The 19,592-nt window shown below is 31.1% G+C and overlaps 3 protein-coding genes across 7 annotated transcripts; 2 read left to right on the forward strand and 1 right to left on the reverse strand.

Annotated features, from left to right (window-relative positions):
* Window positions 1–3,571: 3,571 nt before the first annotated feature.
* LOC106758204 (putative pentatricopeptide repeat-containing protein At3g23330) lies at window positions 3,572–6,937 on the forward strand. Of its 4 annotated transcripts, XR_001375559.2 has the most exons (3): window positions 3,572–5,973; window positions 6,455–6,661; window positions 6,749–6,937. XR_001375559.2 is itself a non-coding variant. In XM_014641152.2 (2 exons), the coding sequence occupies exon 1, from the start codon at window positions 3,715–3,717 to the stop codon at window positions 5,968–5,970; it is 2,256 nt and encodes a 751-aa protein (XP_014496638.1). In that variant the 5' UTR covers window positions 3,572–3,714; the 3' UTR covers window positions 5,971–5,973; window positions 6,455–6,937. The 4 variants fall into 4 exon arrangements, 3 of the variants coding, with proteins under 3 accessions (XP_014496638.1, XP_022635659.1, XP_022635660.1); XM_014641152.2 differs by having other exon boundaries at window positions 6,455–6,937; XM_022779938.1 differs by having other exon boundaries at window positions 6,475–6,937.
* A 1,521-nt stretch (window positions 6,938–8,458) lies between these two features.
* LOC106759561 (CRIB domain-containing protein RIC4) lies at window positions 8,459–10,490 on the forward strand. Of its 2 annotated transcripts, none has more exons than XM_014642783.2 (3): window positions 8,459–9,404; window positions 9,944–10,114; window positions 10,196–10,490. In XM_014642783.2, the coding sequence occupies exons 1-3, from the start codon at window positions 9,272–9,274 to the stop codon at window positions 10,399–10,401; spliced, it is 510 nt and encodes a 169-aa protein (XP_014498269.1). In that variant the 5' UTR covers window positions 8,459–9,271; the 3' UTR covers window positions 10,402–10,490. The 2 variants fall into 2 exon arrangements, with proteins under 2 accessions (XP_014498269.1, XP_014498270.1); XM_014642784.2 differs by having other exon boundaries at window positions 8,467–9,404; window positions 9,983–10,114.
* Window positions 10,491–10,684: 194 nt separating this feature from the next.
* Window positions 10,685–11,645, reverse strand: LOC106759560 (photosystem I reaction center subunit XI, chloroplastic). Its single transcript, XM_014642782.2, has 2 exons — window positions 11,398–11,645; window positions 10,685–11,329 (listed from the first exon to the last, which is right to left on the reverse strand). Exons 1-2 carry the CDS (start codon window positions 11,551–11,553, stop codon window positions 10,838–10,840), a joined length of 648 nt encoding a protein of 215 aa, XP_014498268.1. The 5' UTR covers window positions 11,554–11,645; the 3' UTR covers window positions 10,685–10,837.
* Between the last annotated feature and the right edge of the window lie 7,947 nt (window positions 11,646–19,592).

A 19,592-nucleotide genomic window follows, 5' to 3' on the forward strand; every position in this document is an offset into this window, starting at 1 on the left:
TAAATATATTTTTAATTAATTTTTTTATTTTTTATTTTTTTTTCTTTTAAAAATAAAATTTGTCACGTGTCACGTTGACATTGTGCCACGTAGCAATGATAGTGTGAGGTGGCACTGATAGTGCCACGTGTCACTGTCAAACCACGTGTCATTGCGTTTGTTTCAATTTGGTCCCTGTATTTTTATTTTGTTCCAATTTGGTCCTTGTATTTTTATTTTGTTCCAATTTGGTTCTTGTATTTTTATTTTGTCTCAATTTAGTCCTAATTTTTTTTAAAATTTTAAAAAATTTGTTCCTTCCCAAATAAAATACGGTAGGTACATTTTCCAAATTTTTGTCTTTAAATTTTTTTCTGTTAAGCAAATTATTAGTAATGATGTATTTCAAATTGAAATATTTAACTCTAGAAATTTTTTATGAATTGTTGAGGAAGTATTGAGAGTATACTTGTGTAGACTACCTTCACAAAAATCTTTATTATTGAGATGTTAACTTTTATAGGTTACTCATTCATATTATTTAGGTTAAATGATTTCTTTACTATTATATAAATAAAAATGTGTCATATGTTAGTTTGTAATTTTTTTATTTTTCTAATAAAAAATTAATTTGTATAAATTTCTTTGTAAAGATTTATATATAAATAAAATTTTGTTTGAACTTGGAGAGAAATAAAATTGTTTAGTTTTTAAAAAAAATAGGACTAAATTAAGACAAAATAAGAATTCAGGGACCAAATTAAGACAAATTAAAAATATAGGGACCAAATTGAAACAAATCTAATGACACGTGGTCTGATAGTGACACGTGGCACTATCAATGCCACCTTACATTGTTATTGCCACGTGGCTCAATATCAACTTGACACGTGGCATTTTGTTTTTTTTAAATAAATAAAAAAAGTAAAAATAAAAATAAAAATAATTAAAAATATATTTAAAAAATTCAAAAAAATCACGAGCTGACACGTGTCACCCTTTTTAACGGTGTTAGTACGGAACTAACGACAGTAACCTAATTGCTTCAATTTTTCAAAAATAGGGACCCAATTGAAAAAAAGAAAAAAATGAGGGACCTAATTAAAAAAAGTCACCAAAAATAGAGACCATCAAAATGATTAAACCGAAAATGTTTTAACACTATCTCTGTACTAATGGATCTCTTTCTTGCACCACTGCCAAGTACTTTGCCACATAATACAACACTCAAGCCATATAAGCATTTTCCTCCCAAAATTGATTACAGTTTCATACCTTCTTCACCTTCTATTATTAGTATTGGGAGATCAATGGTATAGGAGGACCAGAATATTAGAATATGGACAGGTTGTGTTAGAAGGCTACTTTAAGTTTTCTTGTTATTAAATGGTTTAATAGCATTTTTTATCTTATATTTGTAGAATGATTGAATATATATATATATATATATATATATATATATATATATATATATATATATATATATATATATATATATATATATATATATATTATCCAATAGAGTTTCTGTATATTTTTTTTAAATTCAATATGATTCTTTCAGTGATGAGTTGATATTTACTAATGCAATCACCACTCGTTTTACACATTTATTGTCTACTCCTAGAGGTAAAAATGAGGGAATGAGGTTAATTGTGATCTAGTGGATGAGATCATATTGAGTTTTTTTTTTTTAAATATAACAACCACATTAAATTAAAAATAAATAGAGAAAAAAAAATTGAGTCAAAAATAGGTAGAGAGAGATATTGAATCATTGTTATTAAGCCTTAATAAATTATATAAATTTAAGTTTTCTAATTATCAAGTTTTACTTATAAATTATTTCTCATCCAAAATTTCAAATACACAAGTTTCTATTTGATGTGAATATTTTCAAAGAACAAGCTCATGTTCAATATCATGAACTATTGTGGACTATGCTGCTATAAATACAAAATAAAAACACAAGTTTTCATCCAATATATGACTGTCCGGGATGAAAAGAGAAAAGTTGCAACAAACACCTTTTTGTTATTATTTTTCAAGGAAGAATATTTCTTGACTTTCTAAGGTAGAAAGTTTAATTATTTAAAAGTAATACAATCTTATTTAAGAAATAGGATGATAGTTTTTAAATTTGAATCTTTCCTTAACATAAGCAAAGAATATCAGGAAAAAAAATACTTAAATAAGACAGAGATGAAGACATCACAATCTAGAAAATTGATGAATCAATGAAGATCTATCATAAAGATTTCAATCTTTAATAAAACAATTATCCTAAGATAAGAACCAAGAGATCTTAAGACAATAACCAAGATAGTCTTCTCTTTAATTAATTCAAATTCATATAATAATTGTAAAAAATGCCTATATTTAGTTATTTATGCAATTATATATAGATTACAAGTATTTAAGCAATCCTATAACTCCAAAGAAAGTCAAAGATACTAAACTATAAAAATAATTCTTTAGCATAATATGTAGAAACGAATGCTCACTTAGTAAGTAATAATGTTTATCCAACGACATAACTTATAAACAAAACTCTAGTATAGCAAATCAAGACGCTCAACAAATTTATAGAAACAAAAAACAAAATTATAAACACTTTAAATGTCAAATTATTCATCAAGTATGTTTTAAATCACGATCTTCATTTCTTTTAAATTTCAAATTTCATGAAACATATGAACTTAAAGGAAATTTGTTTTTCCAAACATTTGATCCTTAATATTATCATAAGGTCTTTTGACTCTTCTTGTAAAGAGATATTCCTCAATAAATGTAACATGCTATAAAAATATGTTCATCATATTATAACTATCAAGACAATATGAAATAAACAACTAATCCATTATATGAAACAACAATTTCATGTGTTGATTTAAAAAAAAAACATTATTTTTTATTACTTATAAATACAAGGAAATACGAAACAATAATAAAGTAAATAGTAGAAAAGTATTGAAAATTTATCTATCTATTGGATTACTTGTTCAAATAAACATTCAATAGCTAAATATTTAGCAATGTACTTTCAACAACTTTGATGAATTAAAGCTTTGAACATCATTATAAACTCATTCTCTAAATCTTTTACCAAACTCTATTGTTTGTGAAAGACATAAATGACTTAATGAAAAATATTAACTTGTTTAGTTGACTTTTTTGATTAAAATTTCGTGACCACGTTAGTTCATAAAAGTGATAAATATGTGCAAGTTAAATAATTTATATTTGTGTTATTACATGTAATATGACTACTAATTTACTATCTTCTTTATATTGAAAAAATAATTCACACTTTAACAATTAAAAAATATAAGTATGGTAATTCAATTATGATAAAATATAAGCAACATAATTATTTAAATAGATTAAATGTCCATTTAGGTGAACTTTTGTATAACTATTTTTATGAGAAGAAAGTAGAAAAACAAATTAAAATTAACTTCTCTGAAGCAAAAGTTAGTATTAGTGTCTGTATAAATTAATTTGCCGTGGTTATTTTTTACACTTTTAATTTTTAAGTTGCATTAACTTATAACTTTTTTTTTCCTGGGAAATTCTTTTGGATAAACTCGGGGTCGTGGTGTTATTTCTTATGGAACTGAAACATTCCTTTGAGAAGTTGTAAAATCATACGAACCATACAAATATGAAGGTGAAACTTGTTTCAATGCATGAGCTTTACAAAGGGCTTTAGATTGGGTGTTTGCACTTACTTTTATGGGTCTTGGATCATGTTCTCGGATATATGCCAACCGTGTTAATCTAGTTTCAGTGACCAATTATCGCATTGCAACTACCATCCCATTTCACCCATCATGTTCCTTATTTCATTCCACCATTTCCAATGGTCCACCACCGCCGGGTACCCTTCATGCCCTATCCGTCAAAAATGGCTCTCTTCAAACTATGAACTCGGCTAGCCATCTTTTGACTCTGTATGTCAAATCCTATAACATGGGCCATGCCCAGAAGCTGTTTGATGAAATTCCACTCAAAAACACTCACATATGGACCATCCTTATATCAGGTTTTGCCAGAGCCGGCTCTTCAGAAATGGTTTTTAACCTTTTCAGGGAAATGCAGGCAGAGGGTGCTTGCCCAAACCAATACACCTTGTCCAGTGTCTTCAAGTGTTGTTCGTTTGACTGCAATCTTCAATTCGGCAAGGGAGTTCACGCATGGATGCTCAGACATGGGGTTGATGTAGATGTCGTGCTGGGGAACTCTGCTCTTGATGTTTACTTGAAATGCAATGCTTTTCAATATGCGGAAAGGTTGTTTGAGTTGATGGATGAAAGGGATGTCGTGTCATGGAATATAATGATCGGTGCGTATCTGCGTGTTGGAGATGTGGAGAAGTCTCTTGACATGTTCAGGAACTTTCCTTGTAAGGATGTTGTGAGTTGGAATACGATCGTGGATGGGTTGATGCAATGTGGTTATGAACGACGGGCATTGGAACAACTCCATTGTATGGTGGGATATGGGACTGAGTTTTCTGATGTTACTTTCTCCATAGCTCTTATTTTGGCTTCCTCTTTATCACTTGTGGAGCTTGGGAGACAACTCCACGGGATGGTCCTTAAACGTGGCTTTGATACTGATGGTTTTACGAGGAGTTCACTTATAGAAATGTATTGTAAGTGTGGGAGAATAGATAAGGCATCTATAATTCTCAGAGATGTTCCTCTGGACTTCCGCAGAAAAGGAAATGTAGGAGTTACTAGCAAAGAAACAAAGGCAGGAATAGTTTCATGGGGTTCAATGGTTTCTGGTTATGTTTGGAATGGGAAGTATGAAGATGGTTTGAAAGCTTTCAGGTCAATGGTTCGTGAACTGGTTGTAGTAGATATTCGAACAGTTACAACTGTTATTTCTGCTTGTGCTAGTGTTGGGATTTTGGATTTTGGAAGGCATATACATGCTTACTTTCAGAAAATAGGGCATAGAGTAGATGCTTATGTTGGCTCTTCATTAATTGATATGTATTCTAAGTGTGGTAGCTTGGATGATGCATGGATGATTTTCAGACAAATCAATGAACCAAACGTTATCTTGTGGACTTCAATGATATCTGGCTGTGCGCTACAGGGTCAAGGAAGGCAGGCAATTAGTCTTTTTGAAGAACTGTTGAATCAGGGTATTAGGCCAAATGAGGTTACTTTTGTAGGGGTTTTAAATGCATGCAGCCATGCTGGGCTGCTTGACGAAGGTTGTAGATATTATAGGATGATGAAAGATGCTTATTGCATCCATCCTGGAGTTGAACACTGCACTTCTATGGTTGATCTTTATGGTCGAGCAGGTTGCTTAACCGAGACAAAGAACTTCATTTTTGAAAATGGTCTCTCTCACTTGACTTCTGTCTGGAAATCATTTTTATCATCTTGCCGACTTCATAAAAATGTTGAAATGGGAAAGTGGGTTTCTGATATGCTGCTTCGAGTTGCACCATCTGATCCAGGAGCGTACGTTTTGCTATCAAATATGTGTGCTTCTAACCATAGCTGGGACGAGGCTGCTAGGGTAAGGAGTTTAATGCATCAAAGAGGAGTCAAGAAGCAGCCTGGTCAATCTTGGATTCAATTAAAGGATCAAATCCACACTTTTGTCATGGGAGATAGGTCTCACCATCAAGACAAGGAGATATACTCATATCTGGACCCTTTGATCGGAAGGTTGAAGGAAATTGGGTATTCCCCTGATGCCAAACTGGTCATGCAGGATGTAGAAGAAGAGCAAGGAGAAGTACTTGTTAGTCATCACAGTGAAAAACTTGCAGTAGTCTTTGGCATCATTAACACTGCCAATAGGCTCCCGATTCGAATTATAAAAAACCTCCGCATTTGTACAGATTGCCATAACTTCATTAAATGTGTTTCTCAGCTTCTAGATCGTGAAATAATTGTAAGAGATATTCATAGGTTCCATCATTTTAAGCATGGTAGTTGCTCTTGTGAAGATTATTGGTGACAGGTAAAATATACAATTACTATTATTAAGTATACGATATAGTGTTGATGTTCTGAATCCAATCATGATGTCTTAATATATATATATATATATATATATATATATATATATATATATATATATANTATATATATATATATATATATATATATATATATATATATATATATATATAAATAAATTATTAAATGTGTAAAGATCATTATATTTTATTAATCAATTATTACACTGATCTATTTAATTAAGTTGTAACTAAAGAGCATGTATGTCATGAAAGATTTAGTGTACATAGAGAGCATATATGTTGAAGTAGCTTGTGGGTTCTGGTCATATATGTTTCAAAAAAAATTGTGGAACTTCCAAAGCTCCCGGTTACTAGCTTTATATGTCACAAACTGACAAAAATAAATCATTATTATTGGAATGGCTTCAGTGTTTGATGTACTAGTACATTAGATCTCTTGTATTTGCCACCTTTATCCAGTTCAATAATCAACTTTGAAGTTTGTTCGGGGGAACAGAATTAGCAGGGAGGGGAGGCTGCATGGTACAAACCTAAGCAAGAACTTGATACCTACAGATGACCTACTACTAATGGAAGCCCATGAGCAGGGACCGAATCTAAGCCCCTTGTGTCTGCGTTGTTCAATCCAGCATGTTAAGCAACCCTCATTGCGCACTTGATTGAAAGGTAAACCCTTTTAAACTTGCCTATCATGTCTTATCTTTTTCATATTCTCACATACCACTCACCTAACTCTGAATCTTCATACTCAAGGTCTTGTACGTCAAGGAAGCTCTGCCACAATTCGTTAGTTATCTAGCTTCTGGTTTCTTAGCTTCTATGTAGGCCAATAGTAATTTAAGCACTTTAATTATTACTTGCACTCTTCTCATATCTGCTATAATCATGCAAATCACAATGCATTTTCTGCATAGATAATTCTGCAAATTGGAATTTCTTTGATGCTCTGTGGCTTAACAATTTATTCTGCAATAGCAGTATATGCACAATCTAGTTCTTAACATCAGAATATCTTGAAAACCGTTGTTCAGTTCCACACAAATGGCAATTTCTGGTAGAACTGACAGAATCAGTTGTTGAATTCAAGACATTGAGTTGAAGCAAATGGAAAATGTAAGAGTTATTATTGTTTGAATTCCAAGTGTGAGCCTAAATTCCACTTTGAATAAAAATGAGAAAATAAAATACCATGAAAATTTATTAAGGTTTTGAATAGAAAGTAGTATCAATCCCTTATGTAATTGAAATTAGGTCTCATTTCTTCCTCGATAGACCCAACAAGTATAATTAATGATTTCAAACAGAAGAAACAGCACTGATATTTTCTTTCTCTGTTTTGGATGGGAAATAAAGAAATAAATCATACGGATAATTGGTTGTATCGATGTGTGGTTGTGCATGCTTTAACTTCTCTACTAATCAACATTGCATCTTATGGGAAAAATGCAATGGTAGAAAAGGACTTGATCGTGTTTTATTGTGCAAGTTGTTGTGGTCATTATAGGTGAGACACTTGATGCTTTTTTGTCTCCTATAGGCTACAGGGTAAGTTAATTCTCAGTTATACTGTATAGACACATCATTTGTTTTTAACAGATTGACACCAATCACAGACAAAATGAACACTATTATTGGATCTGATAGAGATAAGAATAAGATAACACATCACAGGGACAGTTTTATCTTTGTGAACTATAAGTATGTTCGTTACTATCATGAACATGAATTTGTTAGACCAGTAGTTTTTGTCTTTTGGTTAGAACTTGGTGCAGTGTAACCCCTCATATAGTCTTCATTCATCTGTTGAGTAATTCATGTTGCTGCAAATTACCTCATAATAATCAATGATTTTGAGAGGAAATAAGGGAGATGAAAAGGAGAGAAGATAGATAAGTAGATTTTCAAAGTTATTTGAAAATAGAAGAAAAAGAAAGTTTGTTGTAAAGACACTTGTGCCTGATAATATATTTAAATAATGATTAAAAAGCAAAAGGAAAAAAAAAATACATCATTTAACTTTCTTTATCGGGTCTCACTTATTTAATTTAATTGTTAAATTCTTAAACTAATTTGATTAAATTATTGAATGAGGATTACAAAATAGGTTAGACCTTTCATTAAAAATAAATGTGTACGGTTAAAACTGAGATTAGTCAACTTATACTTTATCTTAAATAGTTCACACCTAAATCTCAAATCTAAGGTTTGTCCTAGTTATTTATTTCACAGAGACTTTTCTACAAAGCCTAAGACCTTTAATACGCTAACGGGCCTAATATTTTTAATAAACCAAGTAGAAGAATTTAAAGTTATATAATAAATTTAGTATTATTATAATAATAATAATAATAATAACAATAACAATAGTTTATATAATTGTTATATTATTTAGATAACTTCATAACTGAGTATGTTAGGTTTAATATTTCCATTTTACTAAATAAACTTTGAAGTGATTTCGTAAATGAGTGGAACTTCAAGAATGTTTAATGTAGGGAAGGTTGTGACATAATTTGATCCCTAAGTAAGAATTGATTAAAGCTTCATTAAGTTGCTAAGCTTTCGTTAATGAACTCACATCAAATTTAGTATGAAGAGAGACAACTCAACCTGCCTTCAACAAATCCACTTTCAATTCTTACAATCAATGATGCCATTCTTCTTTGTTTTCAAGAAATATCAATTTTGGTATCCATCGCCACGAGTTCAAGATTCATTCGGAGCTTCGCTTGGGAATCACTACTTCTAGATCGAGTCCAAAACAAGCAATATAAAAAACATGGATAATGCCCTTTTATTTTTCTTGAAACAAACTAACTATTGTATTTGTATTAACTATAAAACAATAAGATATATGATTGATGACTTATTGTAGAAGAGAGGTAAGTGAAGAAAATGAGTCTACCATAGTGTTTGATTTGGCTTTAGTCACTCACTACTCAACCAAACCAACTTTTTCAAGGTGATGTTCGTTAGAGACACATAAAGTGAATGGAAATGGAAAACATTGAATATGATGCAACCCAACATATTAGGTTAAAAGAAAAAGTGTAAAGAAAATGCATATATACAATCTTGCGTATGTATGTGTATGTCACTTTCATTCACCAAACGGATTTGTTTATAAGATGTAGCTTGACTTTGTATAGGCAATGATAACATGTTGACAGGAAATTGAATCATTATTATATTATAACAAGAAGTAGGGGTAGCTAGGGCTATATATTGTTGTTGTGAAATCTAAGATCAAAGGTTGCATTGATCGAAGAAAGAACAATGAGACAAAGAATGGAAAGGCTTGTGATTCTTCCGTTCTCAGCTGGTTGCATCTCTGAGGCCACTGTTGCTGTTGGTGTTCCTCACCCAAGAAGATCAAAACCATACACCAATCCATCATCTCCTTCAATAAGTCTCTCTCTCTCTCTCTCAATTTATTTACTATTTCTATTTCTTCATTCTCATCATACAAAACTCTCTCTCTCTCTATGATGGAGGTATAGAGTTAATAATTTTGCATGGATTATAAATACTAATATTCCTATAACTATAAAAGTAAAACATAAAAGATTAAATTTATTAGTCAAGTCAAATTGGATTAAGTGTAATTAATAGAAACATAACTTTTAATGATAAATATCATAATTTACCTTGTTATAATAAGTCGTATCGTAACAAGTGTAAATAAAAAGGAACTTTTCTATCAATATTACAAATTTAAGTAAGTATTTATTACGAGGGTTATATTTTTATTTGTTATAATAAGTGACCCAGTAGTAAAACTGTAAAAATTGATGTCTTAATTTTTTTTTTTTAAAAAATAATTTTAAATAGATTGTATAATTTAAAATTTTTTGTGTGAATAGGTTAAAAATTTAACTTTGATTAGAGATAATATTAAACATGAATTTTATTTGTAGATTTAAAACTTATTTTTTAATTTTGAGTCAGAGTTATTTGAATTTTCTGGTTTTATACGGGACGAGACAGAAGGAACAAAAGGTGTTGAGGATTCAGACATGAAGAACTCGTTGAAGGTGGTAGACGTTCTTCCAAAGCCTAACCTATCCAATGGCTTCAACAGACTGTTCAAGGGTTTCAAGAATTTCTCTCAATTGTTTGGTGCGTTATAACGTCATAATATTTATCTGCGGATTTAGATTCAATAATAATATGTTGTTAAAAAGTCTTATTGATGTGCAGTGGAGAAAGACGAGTACGAGGAAGAGGAGATAGACATGGAAATAGGTTGTCCAACAGATGTGCAGCACGTGACACACATCGGTTGGGATGGCATTGCAACTTCTAATGATCCTCTCATTCCTCCACAACTCCTCTCTCTATCATCTCAATCTTTTTCCCACCAACACCCAAAACTTCAAACATCATCATCGTCATCTCCTAATTAGTATTCCACCCTTTTTAAGAATATTCTTATATGTCTCACTTCATGTATCATTCCTTCACAATATATATATTTTGGTGCTTCAATTTACTATCTTGTTAGTCATGGTTAAGTTTCTATATATGTAAATTTATAATTAAACCGACAACATCAATATGTGAAAATAAGTAATAAAACACAAACCTTAACCACGAACTAATCCTGATTCATTTTAATTTCTCGATCCTATAAATCCACGAAGTTGTAATATTTAAATTAGGGTTTCTTCATCCATGCATATTAAGAGATGGCAAGAATAGGAGAGAGAATTTAGCATTTGTGACACGTTGAGAGTCATAAAATACATCATCATTTACATGCATCTCTATTGCACAAATAACTCTTCTTCAGTGTCCATTCATAGAGAGTGAATTAATAAAAGAAAGAGAGAGAGAAACATATCACTTGATGTAGTAAGGAAGGTCCAAGACGTAGAGGAGGAAGTAGGCCCAAATAACACCCGAAATGCCTCCGAAGAAGAAGCCCCCGGTGAACTTGGCCCATCCATCGGCGGTCTGGAGCTGATCGGGCTGCTTCTTGCGGCCCGTTAAGGTCAGGGAAGGGGCCGTGGATGCGTCTCCCTCGTTGAACGATGAGATCCCGTAGATTGTGAGGCAGATGCTCAGGATCGCCACAAGCCCACCGGCAGCGAGAGAGCCCGCTGCGCCAGCGTACTCGGTGTTCCTGAGAGGGCCGGCCTTGACGAATGGGCCGACGAGGAGGTAGCCGTGGGCCAGGCCCACTTCGATGCCTCTGAGGAGTGGGCTGACTGCGGTCCTGTAAGCAGGGAGGTTGGAGAGGTACCAGGCGATCAAAGGGCTGGATGTTACCGGCGTTTCGAGACTTCCGATGAATGGGTCACCGTTGATGGGCTGAATGACTTGATACGTGGGCTGCCAGGAAATCAATAAAATGAGAAAAAGAATTTGTTGATTATAATGAATATTAAAAAAGAGAATACCTTGTCTGATTGGATGGCCTTAACAGTGAAGGTGGAGTGTCTTCTAGAAGGGAATAAGGGAAGTGGAGAAGAGGAAGAGAGACCCTTGGGTGAGACAAGAGTCCTAGTGAAGGTGGACTTGAGTTGGATTGCCATTGGAGAAGAAGAAGCTGCCATTATGAGAGAGTTTGTAGAAACAGAGTGTCTCAATTGCTAAGTACTTTCATCTCTCTCACTGGAAGATCAAGCTTGTGGTTCTTGAACCCCCTCTCATCCCATTGGTTGATATGCATATCAAAACCTTATCCCTTATCCAAAACCCAACCTTTCAAACTTCATTTTTTTATCTCCTCATCACCTCTTTCCGGGCCCATCTTCCAGGCCCACTTCTTGCTTCTTTCAACCCATCATCACTTCGCTTTTTTCTTTCTTTCTCCACCCGACTCTTATTAACTACACTCCATTCTTGGTTAAATCACCAAACTACCCTTCCCCATTATATCATCTCACATGTTAAAGAAGGAGAAGAAAAAAGACAATTCCTTCCCGAAAGAAACTCGGTCTTTTTTCTGAAAGTTTTATTTTGGAATGCATTTTAGGTGTTTCAAAAATACTATTATGGAAATCCTATTTTGAATATTCTATCTTAGAAATATTGTGGCAAAAATCATATTTTAAAAGATCCAAAAAAAAGTTTGTTTCATAGATCTCTCGGGGATAATTAGTGTGGATCTATAGATAAACTGTAAGTTTTTAGTGATGGTTTGAAAGATTTTGTTGGTTGAAATGAAATTCTTTGTTGTTTAAAGGAGAGAAATTCATCTGTAAAATATATTCTACTTGAGTTAGTAAAAGAATTTTAATATTTATGAATAAAGTAAATATGAGTGATTACTAAATATTTCTTCACAAATACTAATTATATTTATACGATTAGCATGAATGGTAAATTTGTATTTATCATTGGAATATTATTTACTTCTAGTATATAATAACATAGTAGATAATAATAAAAAAATTATATATCATTATAAATAACAACCACAAAATTATATGTCATTATAAATAACAACCACAATAACAAATTATCAAAATTAGTATATATTATTCAAATAAATATAAGTTTGACTTGTTTTAGAAGAAAAAAGTTTAATAAATCTTATTAAATCGCAATCTTTGATATATTTATTAGACCGAGGAAAAGTATTGAAATTTATATATGAACTACACTTAAAAGTCACTCTCTTAAAGAATAAAATGATATTTTGAGAATGATTGAGGTGCAGTTAGAGATTATAGACGCGCAGAAGAAAACAAGCATCAACATGTCTTATGGGTTTGGAAAATACGGAGTTCAACTCTATCATTTTTTCTACTAAAGTGGGGGAGCGAATATGAAGCTGGTTTAGTATTCTTTTCACAATGTCACGTAAAAGCGTTTTTTAACAATATTTTTTTAAAAATATTTTATAGCTAATTAAATGTATAACAAAAAAAAAATTACACCATACAGACAAACAAATTGTGATTTTAATTCTGGATCCAGCATTATAATCATAATTATATGATTGTATAAAGTAGTTTGGAAAAAATGTTTCAGAGATTTTATGGGACCGAAAGACTAACCTGGTAGACGCGTCTTTGTCTCTTTTAGTAGTCTGCTCACTTACGATCTATACTGTTTGCTTGTTTTTTAATGGTGCCGCTTGCTCTTCCTCGACTTGCTCCGTCCATTTTCCTTCACTGAGGAGACTTGCAAAAGGTATTCCGACACTCAAGTTAGGCATGAATTGTGGAGCCTCAACTCTCAAGAAAGTGATTTTATTATTACTAGGGAGTATTTATGAATGTGAGTAGAGCGTAAGTAGAATGTACTTGACTTTTAGCCTTGGTCTTATATTTATAAGTTACCACAAGTTCAATAAAATATAAACAGACTTACCATAAATGGTTTACCTTAAAGTTCAATCGGTTGTTCATAAACAACTTTATAAATATCTTTAGCGAAATCTGCTGGTCCACTAACCCAATAGCATTTTGGGTGCGAATCCACTAAGGGTGGTCCAACCTTGTTCGTCCCGTTTTGTGAGCGCTTTAACAAGCGCATGTGTGATTGATTTTTATCAAACACTTATCCTGAATTGACTTGATCTAATGAGTGTCGTTATAGTGGATAGACCGATTGATGTGGATTGACCAAGCTGTTACCTGCTCGGTCCGAATATCAAATTAAATTTGTATAGAGTTGTATATTAATATAATTTTTATCTTTTAAATTTTTAAAACAGAATAAAGTAAAAATTAAACTAAAAAAAAATAACAAGATATGGGTCAAATAATGAAAGCAGTGAGTTATCGGTGACAGTCAAGGGGAGGAATGAGTCAAAAGTGTGACCAATAATTCAAATACTTGCTCCATACTCCATAGTTTCTTCAATGCCAGAAACTTCATTTTTCTTTTTTTATTTTTAATTTTTGGATTCCTACAACTTTGTCGGTCTAACGTTTTTCATTTTTATGACTTTGTTTTTCTTGTGGCTGCTTTCTTAAAGACAAAGTTAGTGACAACAACGTTTGACTGTTATGCCACATTATCTTCTTCGTTCATTCCATCAACTTTTACACATAAGCAATTAGGTCATCCACTTCATCAATATACCTAAACTAGGTAACTTCATTATTCATACTTTTATTTTTCAAATTTTTCATTTATAATATTAAAGTGTCTAAATTTTTCTAATGCCTTCGTAAATCTCATCGAACAGATACATTATCAACAAAATTCTCAACTTACATAAAATATTAAAATTATTTCAACTCAAAATTTAATTATATGTGTGTGTGTGAGTTTGAATCAATTAGTAAAATGAACTATCTATTCTAATAACACTAATAAATATTTTAAAAAAAATATTATAGATTTACATCATTAACAAAACATATAAACACAAGTCGTTAATCAAAAAGAATTTTAAAACTATGAAGTTATGATGATTCGCTTCTCATGTTTCCATGATTTAAATTTTCAACATATTTTTAGTTATAAATTGATGTGTTCATTTACTCTTTTCGTTTTCATACTTCGTTAAGAAAAGGAAATAAAGATATTTATGTAATTATAACTTGCATACTATATTTAAAAAAAAAAAATATAAAGAAATGAAATAATATTGCGTGAATCACACGGATTCAAGTTTCAGTAAAAAAAAAAAAGTTTTCTAAATTATAGAGAAAAAAAGTAGCCGACCCTTTTAATTTTTTATAATTCTTTCTTCACAGTACATTACAAGTGGCGAAAAATTTTACTTTTGATTTTGTTTTCTTTTATAAGTTATCTTGTGATTTTCTTCCTTACATCATTCGAAACACAGTAAAAAAAAGTGATTGATCAGTATACATTTACAACTGCTCATCGTCATAAAAAGATGGAAAAACAACTTAAATAGTATAAGTATCACCAAATGACAAATTTATTATACAATTTTGATAAGTTTATTTAATTAATAATATTATTTTTATATATACACAGTACATAATTATTAAATTTTAAGACATTTAATAATATTGAAAAGTGTTGAATAATGTTTTGTAAGAATATGCATTTTAATGAAAATATTTGAAAAATAGGGTAATGTAATAAATAAAAAATAGGAAGCTTCTGAGTATAAAGGGAAAAGATTGAAGATAATATTGAAAGGGGCTGCTGAGTAAGTAAAGTAGTGTCAGCCGTTATTGATTTGGTATGATATCAGTCGGCAGCAGAGTAAATGGTTCATAATTTAAAAAATCTTAAATAGTAATATCACATTTTTACCTTTATTTATATAAAGTATAGAGATAAAATCATTATAAAAATATAAATTTTTCTATTTAAAAAACAGAGTAGAAAATAAAAAAAAATGTTAAATGAATCTAAAAATTTTAAATGTATTACATAATTATTTAATAACTTTAAAATATTGTAAATAATAGTTGAATAATAATAATAATATATTTGAAACTTATAACATAATCTTTTCGGATGATATTAATTTTTTCAGAGTGATACTCGAGTAACTATGAGAGTTGAGGTTGTGTTCTTCGAATAAATAATATTTTTCTTTCTTCTCTATTTCCTATCTTACTTATGTATGTCACGGTTTAAAATTGTTTACATTACAAAATTCAAATTGTAAGTATCGTTTAATTTTCTGAAAATTACCCTTCAATGATTATTTTTTCTTGTTTACTAGAAATCTTTAGTCCTTTTAAAAAAAAGTATACTTAAGTGTATTTTCATTTTAGGATTAAGTATATTTTTTATTTTTAAATTATAATGTAACTTTGCTTTTAGTTCTTATTTTAAAATTCATGTTAAGTACTTATATTTTATATTTAAGAAATGCATCTCTTAATATCCAATAATAATATTATTATTATTTTCTATGGTAAATAATGTGTTTATAAGATAAATAATTTGTTATTTATCTTAATAAATAAAGTATAGAAGATATTTTCATTTATGATGTTAATTTAGGGATTAAAATTTATTTTCTCCAATTTATTAGAATTGAAGAGTAACTAAGAAGAATAAGAACATTGAGGGATAGTTCAAGAAAAACTTGTACATTAAATAATAGAAATGAATTTTAGTGGCAAAGGTTGCGAAATCATAAAAGAGAAAGTTGGGGAGAGAGAATCGTGTTCAACGAAAGGATTTTTCCTCATAAAATCATGAAATATGTCAATGGGATTATTTTGTATTTATTTTAATTGTTTGTAATTTTACATTGTTTGGTTTAAAGTTATGATTGTTTTGGTTGGTGTAATTGATCCTTGATTTAAATTGTAAGGTTTGAAATGAATTTTTATATAGTTTTTCATCATACATGGAGGTTTGTAAGAAATAAGAGGTTGCAATGGGTGGGGAAAATCATGTAGTTAAAGGAGTTGATGGAGTATGGTCATATTTTGAAGCATTGGATATAGTAAGAAACTTCAAATGTATTAGGAATGTTAAACTTTGGTGGAAGCCAAAATATAAAAATTTGAAACTACTAAATGTGGATAGGGATACAATAGAATTATCTATCTATGGAGAGATATGGAGGACTAATCAAGGGGAAGTTGAAATATATGTTGAGTATATTCCTAATAGATTTGAAATAAAATTTAGTGAGTTGGTGGTGTGGGTGAAGAGACAAGAAAAGAGATCACGAAGGAAGAAGTAAAGGAAGATCATTTGAAACCAAAAGATGTTAGGGAAAAATAAATGAGGGAACAACAATTAGGAGAAGAAGTGGAGTGTGTAAATAGTGATGAGGATGGTCTTGGTTGTATTGAAGACGAAGAGTCAAGGAAAGAAATAAATGGTGTAAATGATGATGAAGATGGTTTTAATGGTATTAAAGATGAAAAAGGAGCTAATGTTTCTAATGATGGGTCAAATGGAGGTGTACTTGATGAGAGTGAAAAAGAAAGGGTTTTAGATGATGATGATGATGGCTTTGATATGGAGGAAGAAATGGTTGCAGATGATCCATCGCATAAAAATATTCAATGTGTATTGGATAAATAAAAAAAAAACTTATTAGCAAAAATGAAGTAGTATGAGTAACAAAAGAAATTCGAATGGTGGGACATTTGTAATAAATGAAAGTGTTGGAGTGCATGAAATTAATTATTACATGTATATTAATACACAATAACTACTTTAATATTGTATGGAAGACTTATGACAATGTTTGATGATATTTTGGAAGTGGTAGAGTACAAGTTTTGTCTCAAACACCTATATAGTAATTAAGAATAAATTTGGTGGAGGAGCCGTCATAAGAGACCTTATAATAGACATTGCAAAGGCAACCTACTTTTAGGAATGTAAAAAAAAAAGGATGAGTTGAAGAAAGTTAATTTCGATGTTTATGATTGGTTAGTTGGAATTCTCTGAAAATCATGTTGCATAGGTGCATTTAGTTGTTACCCTAGGTGTGACGTGTTCATAAGTAATTTGTGTGAATCGTTTAATAGTTCAATTTTATGTTGGTAGAAGTCTTTTCTTGTTTTGAAGTATATTTTTTTAGTTTTTATTTTATTTTATTCAAAAATTCTGATTGTAAAGGTTTCATCTTCAAGATATGCTTTACGAATGTAGAAAATGAATCCTCATTCATTTGTAATTCATTATTGTAACTAATTCTCAAAATGTCCACCAGTATTTATTAGAGATCAAGTCCATAATATTTTGTTTGAATTGAAGATGAATTCAAAGAAATGGAAAATAATACTTTTGAGGAAGAAAAAAGGTGAAAGTAATTTTATTTAGATTAAGAGAAAAATATTTAGAAATGTAGCAAAATGAGAGAAAAATTTGCAAAAAAATTGTAAGTAATTTGATTGATGTATATGATAAAAAAAAAGTTTAAATTATTTTTTTATACAAACTATTTACTAATATTATATTTCAGTTTCAAATTATGTACTAATTTTGTCCTTCAACTTTATCAAAAAAATGCAAAATGTCTTCAAAAGCAAATGAAAGTTTCCTTCTCTTCCCTACAACTCTCTCTCCTCACTAAAAGTCACTTTCATTGATGACCACTTTATCGCTCTGAACATACCCATGAGTATCTGCAGATAAAATTCATTAGGAATAGTTGTTATCCGTAGATAATAGATACCCATGAATAATGGATAACAAGTATTTTAGTACCATTTTATTAACGGTGTGGGGTCGGGTATGACACTACTTGTACTTGTAGGTATCCATGAATCGCTAAAAATGTAAATAAAATTAGGTTTTTGACTTCTCATTCGAATAACTCACACCTCATTAAAAAAATAGTTACTTCTCATCTTAATGCCTCATTCGAAAAACTACTTGAATCCTAAACTCATCCACCTCGTTGAAGCCAACAACCTCACCCATCGGTGTTGGACTTCTTTCTTCTTGCATGAGGGTTTTCCTCATTCCCCTCCAGATCATGAACACAACGTACATTCAACAACCACCATTAACACATCACAAAAATCATCGCAACCATTGCTGAACCACGCACCACCTCTGCTTTTCTTCCTCTGGCAAATTCACGCCTACAACAAAGAGCGCCACCAGTGACCGTTGCACGTGACACCCAGTTTATGGAAATAAAAAACTTACCTAGTAAAGGAGATGATATTTAATAACTCTTGCACTCTTAGCCCATCCAAAGTTTACACATTTCTCTTCTTTTAAGGTTTCTTCCTTTTCCTATATATTTTTTTAATATATTATGGGTATTGATGGATACCTATGGGTTTAAAAAAATCTGTCATTATGTTTTAAATGGGTGACTAATGAGTAACAAATGGTTTTTTACTACATGTCGAGTAGCGAAAAACTACTATCCATGGCACCCTGACTCGTTGTCATCCCTTCTCGCCAACACCATAACAAAAACCATTCACATAATTGATGGCCCAGTCTAGTCCATTACACTCCATAAGCTTCCCCAAACTCAAAGCATTCTCATCCATGACACAATTTTTCCCAATTTTATTAGGGTTTAATTCCATTTCTAAATCCATTGATCACTAATTATTAATCCTTAATCAATCTCCCATATCAAAAGTTCATTCCTTGTTCATCACTTTTCTTATAATCATGATTCATATGTTTTTTTAGTCATAGTCCTCACAGCTATGAGCTCACGATGTTGCTTCGACAAGGGGGTGAAGTGGCACAAAAGATGAAGGTGATGGAACAGGTGGTGCCAAAGTACGTTTCAAGGAAGAGTCTATCGATGAGGTCATCAGATGCGTAGGTGGAGGGCACCCTAAACCTTAAATCCCCACCTTCATGTCCACCTGTGCCACCTCCAACTACGCCTTTGTAACCACCACCAAAGTCACTCCCGTAAGCACCACCACCAAGCTTATCACCTTTAGTTTTGTCACCACCAAAAAAATTTGCAACGAGGAAAACGAGATAGTTGTAGGGAGGAGAGAAAGGTTTATAAAAAGAAAAGAAAACTCTAATACTGTTAGTTGTCATTTATAATCAATGAAATTTTACATTCTTTTATAAAGTTGTGCGATAAAATTGATACATACGTTGAAGTACAGACAAAATATAATTTTAGTAAATAATTGGAGGATAAAAAACATATTTGTAAGAAAACCATATTATCTTTGTAGTAAATACACACACACACACATACGCACACACACACACACACACACACACACACACACACACA

Source organism: Vigna radiata, chromosome 4 (assembly GCF_000741045.1).
Source record: "Vigna radiata var. radiata cultivar VC1973A chromosome 4, Vradiata_ver6, whole genome shotgun sequence".
Taxonomy (NCBI): Eukaryota; Viridiplantae; Streptophyta; class Magnoliopsida; order Fabales; family Fabaceae; genus Vigna; species Vigna radiata.